At 35.7% G+C, this 15547-nt stretch overlaps 1 protein-coding gene and 1 long non-coding RNA gene across 7 annotated transcripts in view; one reads left to right on the plus strand and one right to left on the minus strand.

The window, feature by feature from the left end:
• LOC119474713 (regulator of G-protein signaling 6-like) overlaps positions 1–8498 on the plus strand; it is a 53887-nt gene extending 45389 nt beyond the window's left edge. For 3 of the 5 annotated variants that reach the window (XM_037746897.1, XM_037746898.1, XM_037746901.1), the window contains 7 exons: positions 567–668; positions 812–984; positions 1274–1399; positions 2219–2405; positions 3158–3247; positions 5967–6026; positions 6283–8498. In XM_037746897.1, the coding sequence (XP_037602825.1) occupies positions 567–668; positions 812–984; positions 1274–1399; positions 2219–2405; positions 3158–3247; positions 5967–6026; positions 6283–6333 (789 nt within the window). In that variant the 3' untranslated portion in view covers positions 6334–8498. The remainder of the gene's footprint in view (positions 1–566; positions 669–811; positions 985–1273; positions 1400–2218; positions 2406–3157; positions 3248–5966; positions 6027–6282) is intronic. The other 2 variants (XM_037746899.1, XM_037746900.1) reach the window with 2 other exon arrangements.
• On the minus strand, positions 2196–14218 carry LOC119474714. Of its 2 annotated transcripts, none has more exons than XR_005203627.1 (3): positions 13950–14218; positions 6276–6530; positions 2196–2425 (listed from the first exon to the last, which is right to left on the minus strand). It is a non-coding gene; the product is annotated as an uncharacterized LOC119474714 (long non-coding RNA). The 2 variants fall into 2 exon arrangements; XR_005203626.1 differs by having other exon boundaries at positions 2196–2446; positions 13950–14217.
• Positions 14219–15547: the final 1329 nt, after the last annotated feature.

Below are 15547 nucleotides of genomic sequence, written 5' to 3' on the forward strand. Positions count from 1 at the left end.
ACCTACCAGAAGTGTCCATGCTGACCTAATGTTATGGCTGATATACTGTATATACAAACATATATATATATACATAAATATATGTGTATATATGTGTGTGTGTGTATATATATATATATGTATATATATATAAAATAGTTTATTTATTTTTTAGTTAAGTATTTATTTTATAATATACAGTATATAAAACATAGAATTATTTACAGAACATATATAAATACTAATTGAATTTTCCCAAGAGGGATTGATTAATAAAGTAATTCTAATTTTTACAAAAGTATAAACATTTGTGTGTAAAAGCAATCAAAAATCTAAAGCTCTAAAGATTCAACATATTCTAAAAATTCAAACCCACCATGTGTAATCTTTGTGTAGTTGTAAAACAAAGTCTTCTTCAGATCATTTAAACCTCCTGATTCCCAGACACAATACTGAGGCCATGATGACACCAATGGTAGCTACAGTACTAGTCCCACAACTATTACCTGACATTCATCAATCTACAATATCGAGCCCCTGATCTGTAATAGTTTATCAAAACATGTCTCTCCTGTCGTCTTCTCCAGTCGGTCTATGGGGTTCCAGATGACAGCCAGAGCCAGCCGAGTCCCGTCCACATTAGCTCCCAGCCGACCAGGAAGCCCACCAAAGAGGACGTTCAGAAGGAGGTAACTCATAGTGTGACAGTCTTCTCCATAGGTCATTACCACCAGTCTGCCTCGCCCATCCATCATAACGACAGTCGGGGACGCAGACTGATGAGCTGTTACCTTATTTAGCTTCCTCATTATTCTCTCTCCCTCTCCGTCAGATTTCCTTCTTGAACATCCAACTGGACAGACACTGTATGAAGGTTTCCAAAGTGGCCGACAGTCTGATGACCTACACGGAGCAGTTCATCGAATATGACCCCTTTGTGTCGGCCACAGAGCCTTCCAACCCCTGGATCGGTGATGACACTTCCTTCTGGGACTTGGAGGCAAGGTGAGGCTGTTGGGGCCACGTTGGGACGCAGGCTGAGAGTTCACAGGAGGCTGATGATGCTTTAAACCAACACTGAGGTCAGGTGAAGCGTAGAGGTCTCGGTGATGATGAACTTAGAAGTGATCTGTCTGTTTCTATCTCGTCTCAAATGAGAACTAATGCTGGCATTCCCAAAGGTTTACTGTGTTCTGACATTCTGGCCTCTGCTCTCTGTACACTGTGAGGAAAAATGACCTATTTTCTTTTTTTTTTTTTGCTTTTCTTTTCTAATCTGTTTTATTCTGAGCAGTCGTGACCCCAGCCAGCAGCGTGTGAAGAAATGGGGCTTCTCTCTGGAGGAGGCTCTGAAAGATCCGGCAGGACGAGACCAGTTCCTGAAGTTCCTCGAGTCAGAGTTCAGCTCGGAGAACCTGCGGTGAGTCTGACGTTGTACCTCGTGCCTTTCTTAGAGCGACTATAATCAATATTTTTATATTAACAATGGATCACTCCTGATGATGCAGTTGTTGTGGATACGATAACTAGATAATATGATCTAATTCGATTTTAGGCATCTTTCTGCACAGAGACTAAGGTTTTTATTATAACTACTACAACTCCTTAATACTTTAAAATAGATGCTATTAATACCATGCACAGTGGTGAAAAGTACATTTAATCAAGTAGCCTACAGTTTTGAGGTACTTTCTACTACTTTATACTTCTACTCCACTACATTTCACTGGTAAAAAATTAGTTTTTACTGTCGCATAACTGTGGAGTAAGATGCTACATGCTGTATAAAACCTTGTAAAATATAAGGAATAGTTTTAACATTTTTACCCAACAGTATACAAAAATGAGCTTCACTTTGCCCTGCTACTGTACAATGTTAAAATGCTGTTTACCTCTTTGCATCATGCAGCATTATTAATAATATAATACTGAGTAGTAATAAAAAATAGCTTCACTACTGCTGACATACTAAATGTATGCAAGTAAAGATTTGAATGGTGCATTTTTAAATTGTAGTATTGCTATTTTTATGTAATTAGAGTGAATACTTCTTCCACTATTGTGAAGTCGTAACAAGTGTGTTAACATATGATAGAAATAATTAATTCAGATATCACATTAAATGGCATCATCAGCATAAGAGTGAATGTAACAAAACAGGCAGCTGAACAATTTTTGTTTACACAGAATCTTTTATTTTGGAGAAGTTGTTATTGATTTAGATGCAATGCTGTTGTAGGTTCTGGTTAGCAGTGCAGGATCTGAAGCGGCGGCCGCTCCAGGAAGTGTCCTCCAGGGCGCAGGAGATCTGGCAGGAGTTTCTGGCCGAGGGCGCGCCGAGCTCCATCAACCTGGACTCTCACAGCTACGAGCGCACCAGCCAGAACCTCAAAGACCCCGGACGATACAGCTACGAGGATGCTCAGGTGGACTCTGTTGTTTCTTCCTCATGGATCAATTCACATGGCTATACATGTTCACGCACGCATGAACACACACTCACACAGGTCTGAATAAACACCAGACACTAGAGTGCTAACACACCTGAGCCTGAACACATTGATACAACCCAATACTTCTCTAGTGCTACATAGAAAGTGATTTAGTGGTACATAAAGACAAAGTAACAAATTTATATTTTTATATATGTATAAGCTCTATTTACCCTCCACTACATCCCAGTTTATAACACACACACACACACACACACACACTACAGCCATTTATTTCCTCTCCCATCCACTCGCCCACAGAAACACTGAACCCTTCCACCCCACTCATGTTACACAAGTGAATGAGTGAGAGGGCACGGAGGAACTGAAAAGCGAGAGGAGAGAATGACGGAGTGTGTTTGTGCCAGAGCCTAATGAGGCGAGTAATGCCATGAATAGGTTGTTCGGTCGGTTCACCATGGATTCCTTTGGTTTAAAGTGGGTTGGTGAAGTGTGACGTGGAACGCCTCTCACTGGCAGGACATTACTCAGCTGTGTCTCACAGGACTATGGCGTTCAAGTCAGCACGCTCGGTTTGCATCACAGAGTCCGAATCACACATGCATGCATGGCATTACCATAATCAGACCTCCTTTATTACTCTGCACTCTTCTCTTTACTTTTACTTTTCACTCACTTTTCTCCCAGGCCAACACACACTCATCCGTTTTTTCTTTCTATTGCAGGAGCACATATTCAAGCTAATGAAAAGTGACAGCTATGCACGCTTTTTGCGATCCAACATCTACCAAGACCTCCTGTTAGCCAGAAAGAAGGTGAGCTGTACTCTCTGATCCCTATGTCACCTTTTCTTTTACACAAGCTTGTCACTTATTGCATTTTTCATATTGGTTTGATTATTTTTTTATGATTTAAAAGACATTCCAGGTTCATATCTATTGTATGTAAGTAGTCAGTAATTAGATATGGGGCCCAATTATATCGCACAAGTGCCAAGCTTTTTTTTGGTTCATATATGTGCAAAAGGGCTTGGTAAAATAAATCAGAGGTGTGGTCACATCACCGGTTTCATCGCTCTGAAACAGCTGTGCCAATCACAGTGAAGCTTTTCATACAGTAGAACAACCGATACTGATATAAATATATAGATATAAGGCTGTCGCTGTGAATGAATTTCCCCTGCTCAAAAGCACAATATGTGGTATTAATGCCATTTTTTTTATTGCAAATTACTAATTACTAATTTATCCTGATTTTAGTGTTATATAAATAATCTTTATGGTTAGTCTATTATTAATTATATTGTTGCTTTTTAAATGACAAAGCCAACACAGTTTTAAAACTAATTAAATACTTGATTATTGTAAAGTGCAGAACATTGAAGGGCAATGAGGCGCAGCGTTTTTTTCAGCTGAGACGCTCTGGTTGCTATGATACGGAAAATTTACAGAAGCAAAATGTCGGCACAAGGTAGAGTACTTGCTGTGTATAATGGAAAGGCCGAAGCACGTATAGGGAGAGAGGACGGACCCGTCTGTCTATGTGTATTCATTTCTCCTCCATTGTTGTTGCTCAGCACTTGTACATGCAGGATGTGATGATTGATTTGGTAAAAAGTGACAGCGACGAGCGCAGCATTTAACCATAAATTGAACATTTTTCAACTCTGCGCCCCGGAAAAGTGTTGTTTGTAGCCTAGTGTAAATACGCGGCGCTCCTTTTGCAAAGAATTTAAAAATAATAATAATAATAATTTGGATAGCACTCACCCTCGGTGTCAGAACCACTAGACAGGATGGAGCTTTAACCGTTTAGTGACTGATTTGTCCTTAATACAGCTCAGCAGTACAGTAGGCCCAATTATGGCACGTATCAGAAGGTGTGTGGTCTGAAACACATTGGAAATAAAATACACATCAGATTAGTGATAATTACCAACCTTTAACTAGGCTTTGCTTATAATTTGAACACTAACAGCAATAATCAAACTAGCAGACCTATAATAGAATATTACTATCAATAGGCATATTGACACTCAATATCAATATCAGAGTTTCTTAGGAGAGACTGCTGCAATTAACAACTACACAATATAATATCCATGAACAGAAACAGGATTACAGACTGTATTAAATAAAACGGAGCCTAATTTACACATGATAACTCTGTTAACTCCTTGAGAGTTTATCAATTAACTCAGAGGAATGTACATAGTCAGAAACAAGTCCGTTCTCAGGCTCAATATTACCATGAGAACATATGACTTACTGGTCAGACATTCACGCACACAGGAAAAGGCAAAGAAACATGCTGGATAACCAAAGGAAAAGTCATGCAGCGAGGTCTGTTCAACCGATCTTGGACTTTATTATATTGCCATTCCCTGTGGTTGGCTTGTCAATAGCTCGATATGGCAATATTGCGGTTATTGTGACAGCCCTATATACTGTAGATATAGATCTACTGACTGGGAATTGTGTAATAAAAATGTATTTACGATTGTCTATTCTCTGCTCGCGCTGGTTGTTTCGCCGCCACAAAAATACAGCCCGTATGTAACTAAGTACATTTACTTAAGTACTGTACTTAAGTCAAATTTTGAGGTATTTGTACTTGAGCATTTCCATTTTATATACTTTATACTTCTACATCCATTTTGGAGGCTTGTACTTTTCACTTTTGCCTGTAATAGAGTATTTCTACACTATGGTATTGATACTTATATTAGAGTAAAAGATCTGAATGCTTCCACCACTAGTTAGTGATCATCTTATAATATACATAGGAAAAGTAATTCAAACAACTCAAGGTTTAAGACTTGCACTTTAAGGTAATCTGATCACACTTACATGCTACAAAGTCGGGCCGTTTTAATGCCATTTGGCAGCTCTTAACAAGTTCTGGCATTCTGCAGTTTGATACCGTCATGAGACTAACAGAGCCCTAAAAAGGCAAAACAACTGTTCCCAAGATGCAGGTGCAAGAAAACTGCTAAATTATGTAAAATGTCTATGGAACAGTCTCGGAAAAACATGACATCATATGCCAAACAGCAGCAAACTGCTGTGTAAAAGAGGTCATGCTGTAAATAGACAATAGGCAACATACAGCACATAGATACGACATAAGAGTACAGTGCATAAGTGGTTGACAGATGCAGCCTAATGCTGTAGCAGTGATTTTGTTAGCTTCATGTTCTATATGTTATCAGTGTAATTTTTAAGACTTGCACAATTAAATAGTCATACAGCTGTTACTGTGTAATATGGAGCTTTTCAGCAAATCACAGCTGCCTCTGTTCATGCTGGCCTTTCTGCCCTTTTCCGTTTGGACACTGCTCCTTCTGCTGGCCTGTCACTGACCCCAATCCATTTCCTAAAATAAAATGCAACTCCCACCTTATCCTCGGCCCTCATTTTTGCAATGCTTGGCCCCTTTTTTCCTCACTAATTACATCACCTCCCTGACCCCCCCCCCACCTCCCGTCAACACCTGACCCGAACACTCACCCTGCTTCCCCCCCTCCCAAAACAGCAGCCAGCAGACACTGAACAGGGCCGCCGCACCTCCTTGGAGAAGTTCACCCGCAGTGTGGTAAGTCATTTGGAGCTGGGGCTGTTCATATCACAAACCACACTGGCTGGCTCACTATCAGTGGCTTTTGCAATTATAACCATATTACACTCTATTATGGCTACCTGTAATAAGATGTGTATAAAGATCACATGCTAGTCACATGAATGGTTGCAACCAAGCATTTTAGAATAAAAAAGCACGTTGGTAGAGATTTTTTGTGACTTATAAAGTACTTTCATCTCAGTCTGTGTTTTCATTTTAATTTACCTTCTAGGGCAAGTCGTTGACGGGAAAGCGCCTGACAGGCCTGATGCAGTCATCCTGACACAGCCTGTGCTGGAGGGGCACAGCCAGACCCTGTTGGAGGGGTGACCGCCACACAGGGGCCGGAGTGGGGGCATGGACAGTGGAGCCGGGCTGGACAGGGCTGCTGTGGAGGCTCTCACACACTGCTCCGAGGACTGCTGCCATACTGGTAGTGCAGCACTGGGCCCGCCAGGGTGAACGCCCCACACGGAACCACTGAGGGAAAAGACAGACAATGCTGACAAGGGAAACCTCAGCCAACGCACCACATGGCATGCAGCATACGGTATAAGCACATTCAGACTAGGGCTGCCCTCTTTTGATCACTCAGTCGGCAAACTAGTCGTTGGGCTCTTTGTCGACTGAGCTGATCAGTTAATATTGTTTAATTTGTTTCATATATGTGTTTATTGGATATTAAAAGCACATCTGTGGTTTCGCAACAATATTCTTTGATCGAAAACTACATTTAAAAGCTATTTGCCACAGCATTTGCAATGAATTGACTAGTTGTCCTAAAACAGCTGGGGCCAAAGAGGTCAAAGAGGCACATCAACACAAACCTACAGTATTTTTGCATATGTCTCACAAGGCAGCCAGCAATAACTAAAGTGTGTGACCACTTCTTTCTTTTTCTTTTTTTTAAAAATATATCCTTTTTATATCCTTAAAATTTCTATTATATCTGTTCCTTATAAAGCACATATGTCAGTTAAATAGTGAACATAGTTTTGGCCGTATTCAAGAATACAAAGTTGTTTTATTGTTCTATTGTTTTAAGTTATATTTACAACAACATCTACAAAATAGACTTTTGAAGGTTAACTTTTCATGCTTCATTACATTCCAAAATCTGGCATAAGGGCTTAATGTAGCATTCACACTGCACCGTTGCATGTTTCATCCAAATGTCTTTGTTGAAGATTTATTGTTTCTACAACAGTGCTTTGTAATGAGACTTATGACAAAGATTAATTTAATCCAGTTGGCAAATTGGTTCACTGAACTTCCAGCCTTCAAGTTCCAAACAGTTCAGGCTACAGTCAAATTAGTCAATTCCAAAAGTCTGTGTGAATAACTGCGAAGCGTAAAACACAGTGTCACAGTGATTTGAGCTTTTATCTAGTCACAGTTCTAGTGTGCACAGTCACTGCTTTTTTGGGCTCCTACTATAATGTAGTTTTTAAACGTTTCCAGTGCCATGGGTCCATCTAGTGGTGGTTAAATCACAGGACCAGCAACAGAGTGTTACAAGACTGTATTAAACTGCGTTCATATCGAAGGACATCATGATGTCAAACCTAGCTGTTCTCCGTTCATGGAGGTATTACAAGGCCTGCAGCCCAACATGGGATCATTTATGTGTTGTCGCTTTTTTTACTGCATGAATTTCATCTTTTGTTTTGTCAAAAGAATGAAACCTGCCCACTTTTGTTTGGCAAAATGTATGCCATTACTCTCCATCTAATAATCGTCATGTGCTTTAATGACTTTGGGGGCAATGGTGCATGTTAGTGGACCATAATGGAGTTTAGGGGAAGATGGTTTGGCTTTCCAAAGACGGCACACAGACGTGGAGCAACACTCCTCGGTGAACGGACATTAAAGCCCCGAAATGCAACTGGGAACAATAATTGACCCATCATGGGCGCCGCACACTGAACGTTAAGGCCTCTGTGCTCCACTGTGGCTACAAACTTCTTTTACAGACAGAAAGCACTTGGAATACGGAGATTTGAAGTCTCACAGCTCCCCCATGAGGCCAGTGACTGCTACAGTGACGGACTACACTGCTGAATGAGTGTATCTCTCCTATTCTTTTCTATTAGAGTTGTTGCAATGCACTGTACAGGTCATATTAATAATCATCATAAACCAATAACCTCTTGATTATAAGGTAGAGAGAGAGAGATGCTTAACTTGAGTCGATGTACCAAATGTTATTCTCAGCACAAACACAATGACACTATGTACAGGGTGCATTGTAGATGTAAATTGGCTAAATTTCATTATCCAAAAGCACACTTTATTATAATATGGGCACATTACTATGCATGTAACATATTCAGGGCATTTTGTGCTTTTAGTTTCTCAATCAGCAAGAAGACTAAGGGTGCTGTAAAATACTCAAGCACCTGCTATCTATTCATGGGTACCAAATAATAAAAAGAATCTGGACCTGTCTCCTCTGTGCCACTCTTTTGTTGGTGTTTGCGGTTCTGCATTATGAAACAAAAGCAGTCAAATGTCTTGTCTTGTCTATTTGCATGTGTTTCTTAATTCACAATGCATTGAACTCACAGGGCCGCCGTATTTGTTCTGCTTTTTTTTTCCAGGCAGTTTTTTTTTATCCACTGCCACAAACTCACAATTCCAGTACTTTGTAGTATAGCAGTACTCCTCAGTAGCAGTAGTTATCTGCCTGCTTATAACCTACTGAGGGTTAGCAGGTGGTCCATGCTAGCAGCTCTGTGAAGCTGTATGTATGAGCTAAATGCTAACATCTTTGCAATGACAATAAATAAATAAATTCATGGTAAAGTCATAGTATAGTATGTCATAACAATGTCATACCATAGTATGCCATAAAAATGTTTTACAAAAATGTCATAGTACAGTATGCCATAAAATAGTGTCGTAAGTAATTTCATGAAAAAGTCATAGTATAGTATGTCATGAAACAAAATCCTAAAGAGGTCATTTTAAAATGTCATAGTATAGTATGTCATAAAAAGTCATAGTACAGTATGTCCAAAAGAATTTATAGTATAGTATCTGGAAACAAAAACACAAAAGTCATTAAAAGTAAAAAAAAAACTAAAACTTTTTTTTCGACATACTATACTATGACTTTTTTTTTCAACATACTATACCATGACTTTTTTTCGACATAATATACTATGACTTTTTTTCGACATACTATACCATGACTTTTTTTTCGACATATTATACCATGACTTTTTTTTGCGACATAGTATATGACTTTTTTTTCGACATACTATACCATGACTTTTTTTTTGCGACATAGTATATGACTTTTTTTTCGACATACTATACCATGACTTTTTTTTTGCGACATAGTATATGACTTTTTTTTCGACATACTATACCATGACTTTTTTTTCGACATATTATACCATGACTTTTTTTTTGCGACATAGTATATGACTTTTTTTTCGACATACTATACCATGACTTTTTTTCGACATAATATACTATGACTTTTTTTCGACATACTATACCATGACTTTTTTTTCGACATATTATACCATGACTTTTTTTTTGCGACATAGTATATGACTTTTTTTTCGACATACTATACCATGACTTTTTTTTTGCGACATAGTATATGACTTTTTTTTTGCGACATAGTATATGACTTTTTTTTCGACATACTATACCATGACTTTTTTTTTGCGACATAGTATATGACTTTTTTTTCGACATATTATACCATGACTTTTTTTTTGCGACATAGTATATGACTTTTTTTTCGACCTACTATACCATGACTTTTTTTCTGACATACTATACCATGACTTTTTTTCGACATAATATACTATGACTTTTTTTCGACATACTAGACCATGACTTTTTTTTCGACATATTATACCATGACTTTTTTTTTGCGACATAGTATATGACTTTTTTTTCGACATATTATACCATGACTTTTTTTTTGCGACATAGTATGACTTTTTTTTCGACATACTATACCATGACTTTTTTTTCGACATATTATACCATGACTTTTTTTTTGCGACATAGTATATGACTTTTTTTTCGACATACTATACCATGACTTTTTTTTCGACCTACTATACCATGACTTTTTTTCTGACATACTATACCATGACTTTTTTTCGACATAATATACTATGACTTTTTTTCGACATACTATACCATGACTTTTTTTTCGACATATTATACCATGACTTTTTTTTTGCGACATAGTATATGACTTTTTTTTCGACATACTATAGCATGACTTTTTTTTTGCGACATAGTATATGACTTTTTTTTCGACATACTATACCATGACTTTTTTTTCGACCTACTATACCATGACTTTTTTTCTGACATACTATACCATGACTTTTTTTCGACATAATATACTATGACTTTTTTTCGACATACTATACCATGACTTTTTTTTCGACATATTATACCATGACTTTTTTTTTGCGACATAGTATGACTTTTTTTTCGACCTACTATACCATGACTTTTTTTCTGACATACTATACCATGACTTTTTTTCGACATAATATACTATGACTTTTTTTCGACATACTATACCATGACTTTTTTTTCGACATATTATACCATGACTTTTTTTTTGCGACATAGTATATGACTTTTTTTTCGACATACTATACCATGACTTTTTTTCTGACATACTATACCATGATTTTTTTTCGACATAATATACTATGACTTTTTTTCGACATACTATACCATGACTTTTTTTTCGACATATTATACCATGACTTTTTTTTTGCGACATAGTGTATGACTTTTTTTTCGATATACTATACCATGACTTTTTTTCGACATACTATACCATGACTTTTTTTTCGACATACTATACCATGACTTTTTTTTCGACATACTATACCATGACTTTTTTTTCGACATATTATACCATGACTTTTTTTTTGTGACATAGTATATGACTTTTTTTTCAACCTACTATACCATGACTTTTTTTCTGACATACTATACCATGACTTTTTTTCGACATAATATACTATGACTTTTTTTCGACATACTATACCATGACTTTTTTTTCGACATATTATACCATGACTTTTTTTTTGCGACATAGTATATGACTTTTTTTTCGACATACTATACCATGACTTTTTTTTCGACATATTATACCATGACTTTTTTTTTGCGACATAGTATATGACTTTTTTTTCAACCTACTATACCATGACTTTTTTTCTGACATACTATACCATGACTTTTTTTCGACATAATATACTATGACTTTTTTTCGACATACTATACCATGACTTTTTTTTCGACATATTATACCATGACTTTTTTTTTGCGACATAGTATATGACTTTTTTTTCGACATACTATACCATGACTTTTTTTTTGCGACATAGTATATGACTTTTTTTTCGACATATTATACCATGACTTTTTTTTTGCGACATAGTATGACTTTTTTTTCGACATACTATACCATGACTTTTTTTTCGACATATTATACCATGACTTTTTTTTTGCGACATAGTATATGACTTTTTTTTCGACATACTATACCATGACTTTTTTTCTGACATACTATACCATGACTTTTTTTCGACATAATATACTATGACTTTTTTTCGACATACTACCATGACTTTTTTTTCGACATATTATACCATGACTTTTTTTTTGCGACATAGTATATGACTTTTTTTTTGCGACATAGTATATGACTTTTTTTTCGACATACTATACCATGACTTTTTTTTCGACATATTATACCATGACTTTTTTTTTGCGACATAGTATATGACTTTTTTTTCGACCTACTATACCATGACTTTTTTTCTGACATACTATACCATGACTTTTTTTCGACATAATATACTATGACTTTTTTTCGACATACTATACCATGACTTTTTTTTCGACATATTATACCATGACTTTTTTTTTGCGACATAGTATATGACTTTTTTTTCGACATATTATACCATGACTTTTTTTTTGCGACATAGTATATGACTTTTTTTTCGACATACTATACCATGACTTTTTTTTCGACCTACTATACCATGACTTTTTTTCTGACATACTATACCATGACTTTTTTTCGACATAATATACTATGACTTTTTTTCGACATACTATACCATGACTTTTTTTTCGACATATTATACCATGACTTTTTTTTTGCGACATAGTATATGACTTTTTTTTCGACATACTATAGCATGACTTTTTTTTTGCGACATAGTATATGACTTTTTTTTCGACATACTATACCATGACTTTTTTTTCGACATATTATACCATGACTTTTTTTTTGCGACATAGTATGACTTTTTTTTCGACCTACTATACCATGACTTTTTTTCTGACATACTATACCATGACTTTTTTTCGACATATTATACCATGACTTTTTTTTTGCGACATAGTATATGACTTTTTTTTCGACATACTATACCATGACTTTTTTTTTGCGACATAGTATATGACTTTTTTTTCGACATACTATACCATGACTTTTTTTTTGCGACATAGTATATGACTTTTTTTTCGACATACTACACTGACTTTTTTCTGACCTTTTTTCGATATACTGACTTTTTTTCAACACCAAACTATGACTTTTTTTCCACATACTATGACTTTTTCTTTACTTTTTTTGACATAAATACTATGACTTTTTTTCGACATAATATACTATGACTTTTTTTCGACGTAATATACTATGATTTTTTTCGTCATACTATACCATGACTTTTTTTTCCAACATACTATATCATGACTTTTTTTCGTTATACTATGACTTTTTCTTTTTACTTTTTTTGACATACTATACTACGACTTTTTTGTGACATTTTTTCGACATACTATACCATGACTTTTTTTCCGACATACTATACAATGACTTTTTTTCCGACATACTATACCATGACTTTTTTTTCGACATACTATACCATGACTTTTTTCCGACATACTATATACTGACTTTTTTTTGCGACATAGTATAATGACTTTTTTGCTATGACTTATTTTTCGATATACCATAGCATGAACATTTTTTGCGACAAAAAAATATATAAGTATGACTTTTTTTCGTTATACTATTACTTTTTTTTTTTTAACTTTTTTCGACATAATATACTATGACTTGTTTTTAACTAGCCAAACTGACTTTTTTTTAATATACTATACTAAGACCTTTTTTTCGACATACTATACTATGATTTTTTTCGACATACTATACTGACTTTTCTTTCGACATAGTATACCATAGCTCTCTCTAGATACTACACTGACTTTTTCATATAACAACAAAGTCATCAAAACTCATACTATAACATGCCATAAAAATGTCATAAAGAAGTCAGTATTTCATAATAAAGTATTCAAAAAAATCATAAAGTCATGGTAATACAGGGTATAGCATGTCATAAAAAAATCACAGTATAGTATGCCATAAAAATGTGAAAAAAAAAATGTAAAAAAAGAAAAATAGTATAGTACGACCTAAAAAAGTTGTAGTACAGTATAAAACAATGACCAAATTTCATGTTTTTCTTTCTTCCAAAGGTAGCAATTAAAGCAAGAGTATTATTTGCTCCTTGCGTCATTGATCAGCACTTGATATTTGTTTAAGTTGCTTTCTTTTTCAGCAAGTTCACACATCAACCCTTGAATTATCCTTTTTAAGTTGGCTGCTTTATTTTCAGAATTGATCTAAATCGTTTATTGTATGAAGCAATGCCTTTTCTTTAAGTGTCACAAATAAGTTTCTAACAGTGACAGCTCCTCATTGTTGTATACATTTTACCCTTTTGTTTTCTAACCATACAAAAAGTACAGATTTGGGTAAACACTGTTGCTTCTTCAAAACCTCTCACAGAGGAAGGTTTTGGACTTATTTTGTTGACCCACCGTGTGTTGTGCGCCTGGCTCCGGTGTAGATGGCGTGCTTCTTGGTTCTTGTCCTTTCTCACCAAACAACTTGCCAAAAAGCCAAGTTTGCAGTTTGCAGATATATCATTCGATTAACTTTCACACTATAACAAAAGTAGGTTAAATATTTTCAAGTAAACATCACCAGCATGAACCTGACTCGGTCAAAATCCAGAGACCTCGCTGTGCGCCACACCTGAATCTAATTAGTCTAATTAGGCCTAAGACACAAAACATACTACCATGGCTCCCCACAGCGCCACCTGTTGGTCACCACTGAAATAGCTCCAACATTACACTTTTTATTACCTACTTTATAATGAAATATTTATGGCTGACTTTTTTTTAACTTGCCAAACTATGACTTTTTTTTTATTTTTCGACATACTATACTATGACTTTTTCTTCGACATACTACACTATGACTTTGTTTTTGATATACTACACTATACCATGCACTATGCTTATTTATTACTTCTTTCGAAATACTATGCTATGACTTTTTAGACATACTATACTATGACTGTTTGATGACTTTTCGACATTTTTATAATTATGACTTTTTTTTAGATATTACAATATGACTTTTTAATCATGATAAAATGTCATTAAAAAAAGTCGTATTATAGCATGTCATTAAAAAATTCCAAAAATGTCATATTATGGTATGCCTTGAAAATGTCATAAAAAGTGTCATAAAAAGTCACAGTATAGTATGTCATAAAAAAATAGGGTCTAATGAAAAGATATTTTCAAGTTGCATTATGGGAAATGCGGCATTCAACATTTTTGGAAGATTTGACCCATACTGGGACTAGAAGTCAGGATATCTCGGCCTCTGCTGCTTCAATTTTGACCACCTTTTTTAAAATCTGCCTCTTGCATTTGTACAGTGCCTTTCTAGTTTTCAGACAACTCAAAGCTCTTCACACTACATGTCAATATTCACCCATTTACACACACATTCATACACTGATGCCATGCAAGGTGCCAACCAGCCCATCAAGATCTAATCTAAATACTCATTTACACATCGATGGCACAGCCTTCGGGAGCAATTTGGGGTTAAGTATCTTGCTCGAGGACACTTCAACATGTGGACTGGAGGAGCCGGGGATTGAACCACCGACCTTCCGATTGGTGGATGACCCGCTCCAACTCTAAGCCACAGCTGCCCAAAAGTACAATACTAAATCGCTGGTGTACTCTTTAAGTTCCCCTGAAACAGAGTATGTGAGGTGTATTAAACAAAATACTACATGAAGAAAAAATTGTATCTTGTTTGTTAACATATCTTATAATTAATTCCTCCTATTAGAGATATTAAGATTAAGATATTATCCTATCTTTAAATGTTATTATACTGCAACTCTGTGATGAAGGGATGTGATACATTTAATAGGAAACCTGCTCCTATAGCAGCACAACACTTCTCCCTCTAGTAATTTTGAAGACTCCATCCTTTTCTACTTTATACCTGCAGAATGCAGATCCCCTATACTGCTAAAACTAAATATCCCTCTCTGCAGGCAGACTCTATTGCTCATATATAACTTCTACTGGCTTACTTGTTATTT

This window comes from Sebastes umbrosus, chromosome 16, assembly GCF_015220745.1.
Source record: "Sebastes umbrosus isolate fSebUmb1 chromosome 16, fSebUmb1.pri, whole genome shotgun sequence".
In the NCBI taxonomy this organism is placed as follows: domain Eukaryota; kingdom Metazoa; phylum Chordata; class Actinopteri; order Perciformes; family Sebastidae; genus Sebastes; species Sebastes umbrosus.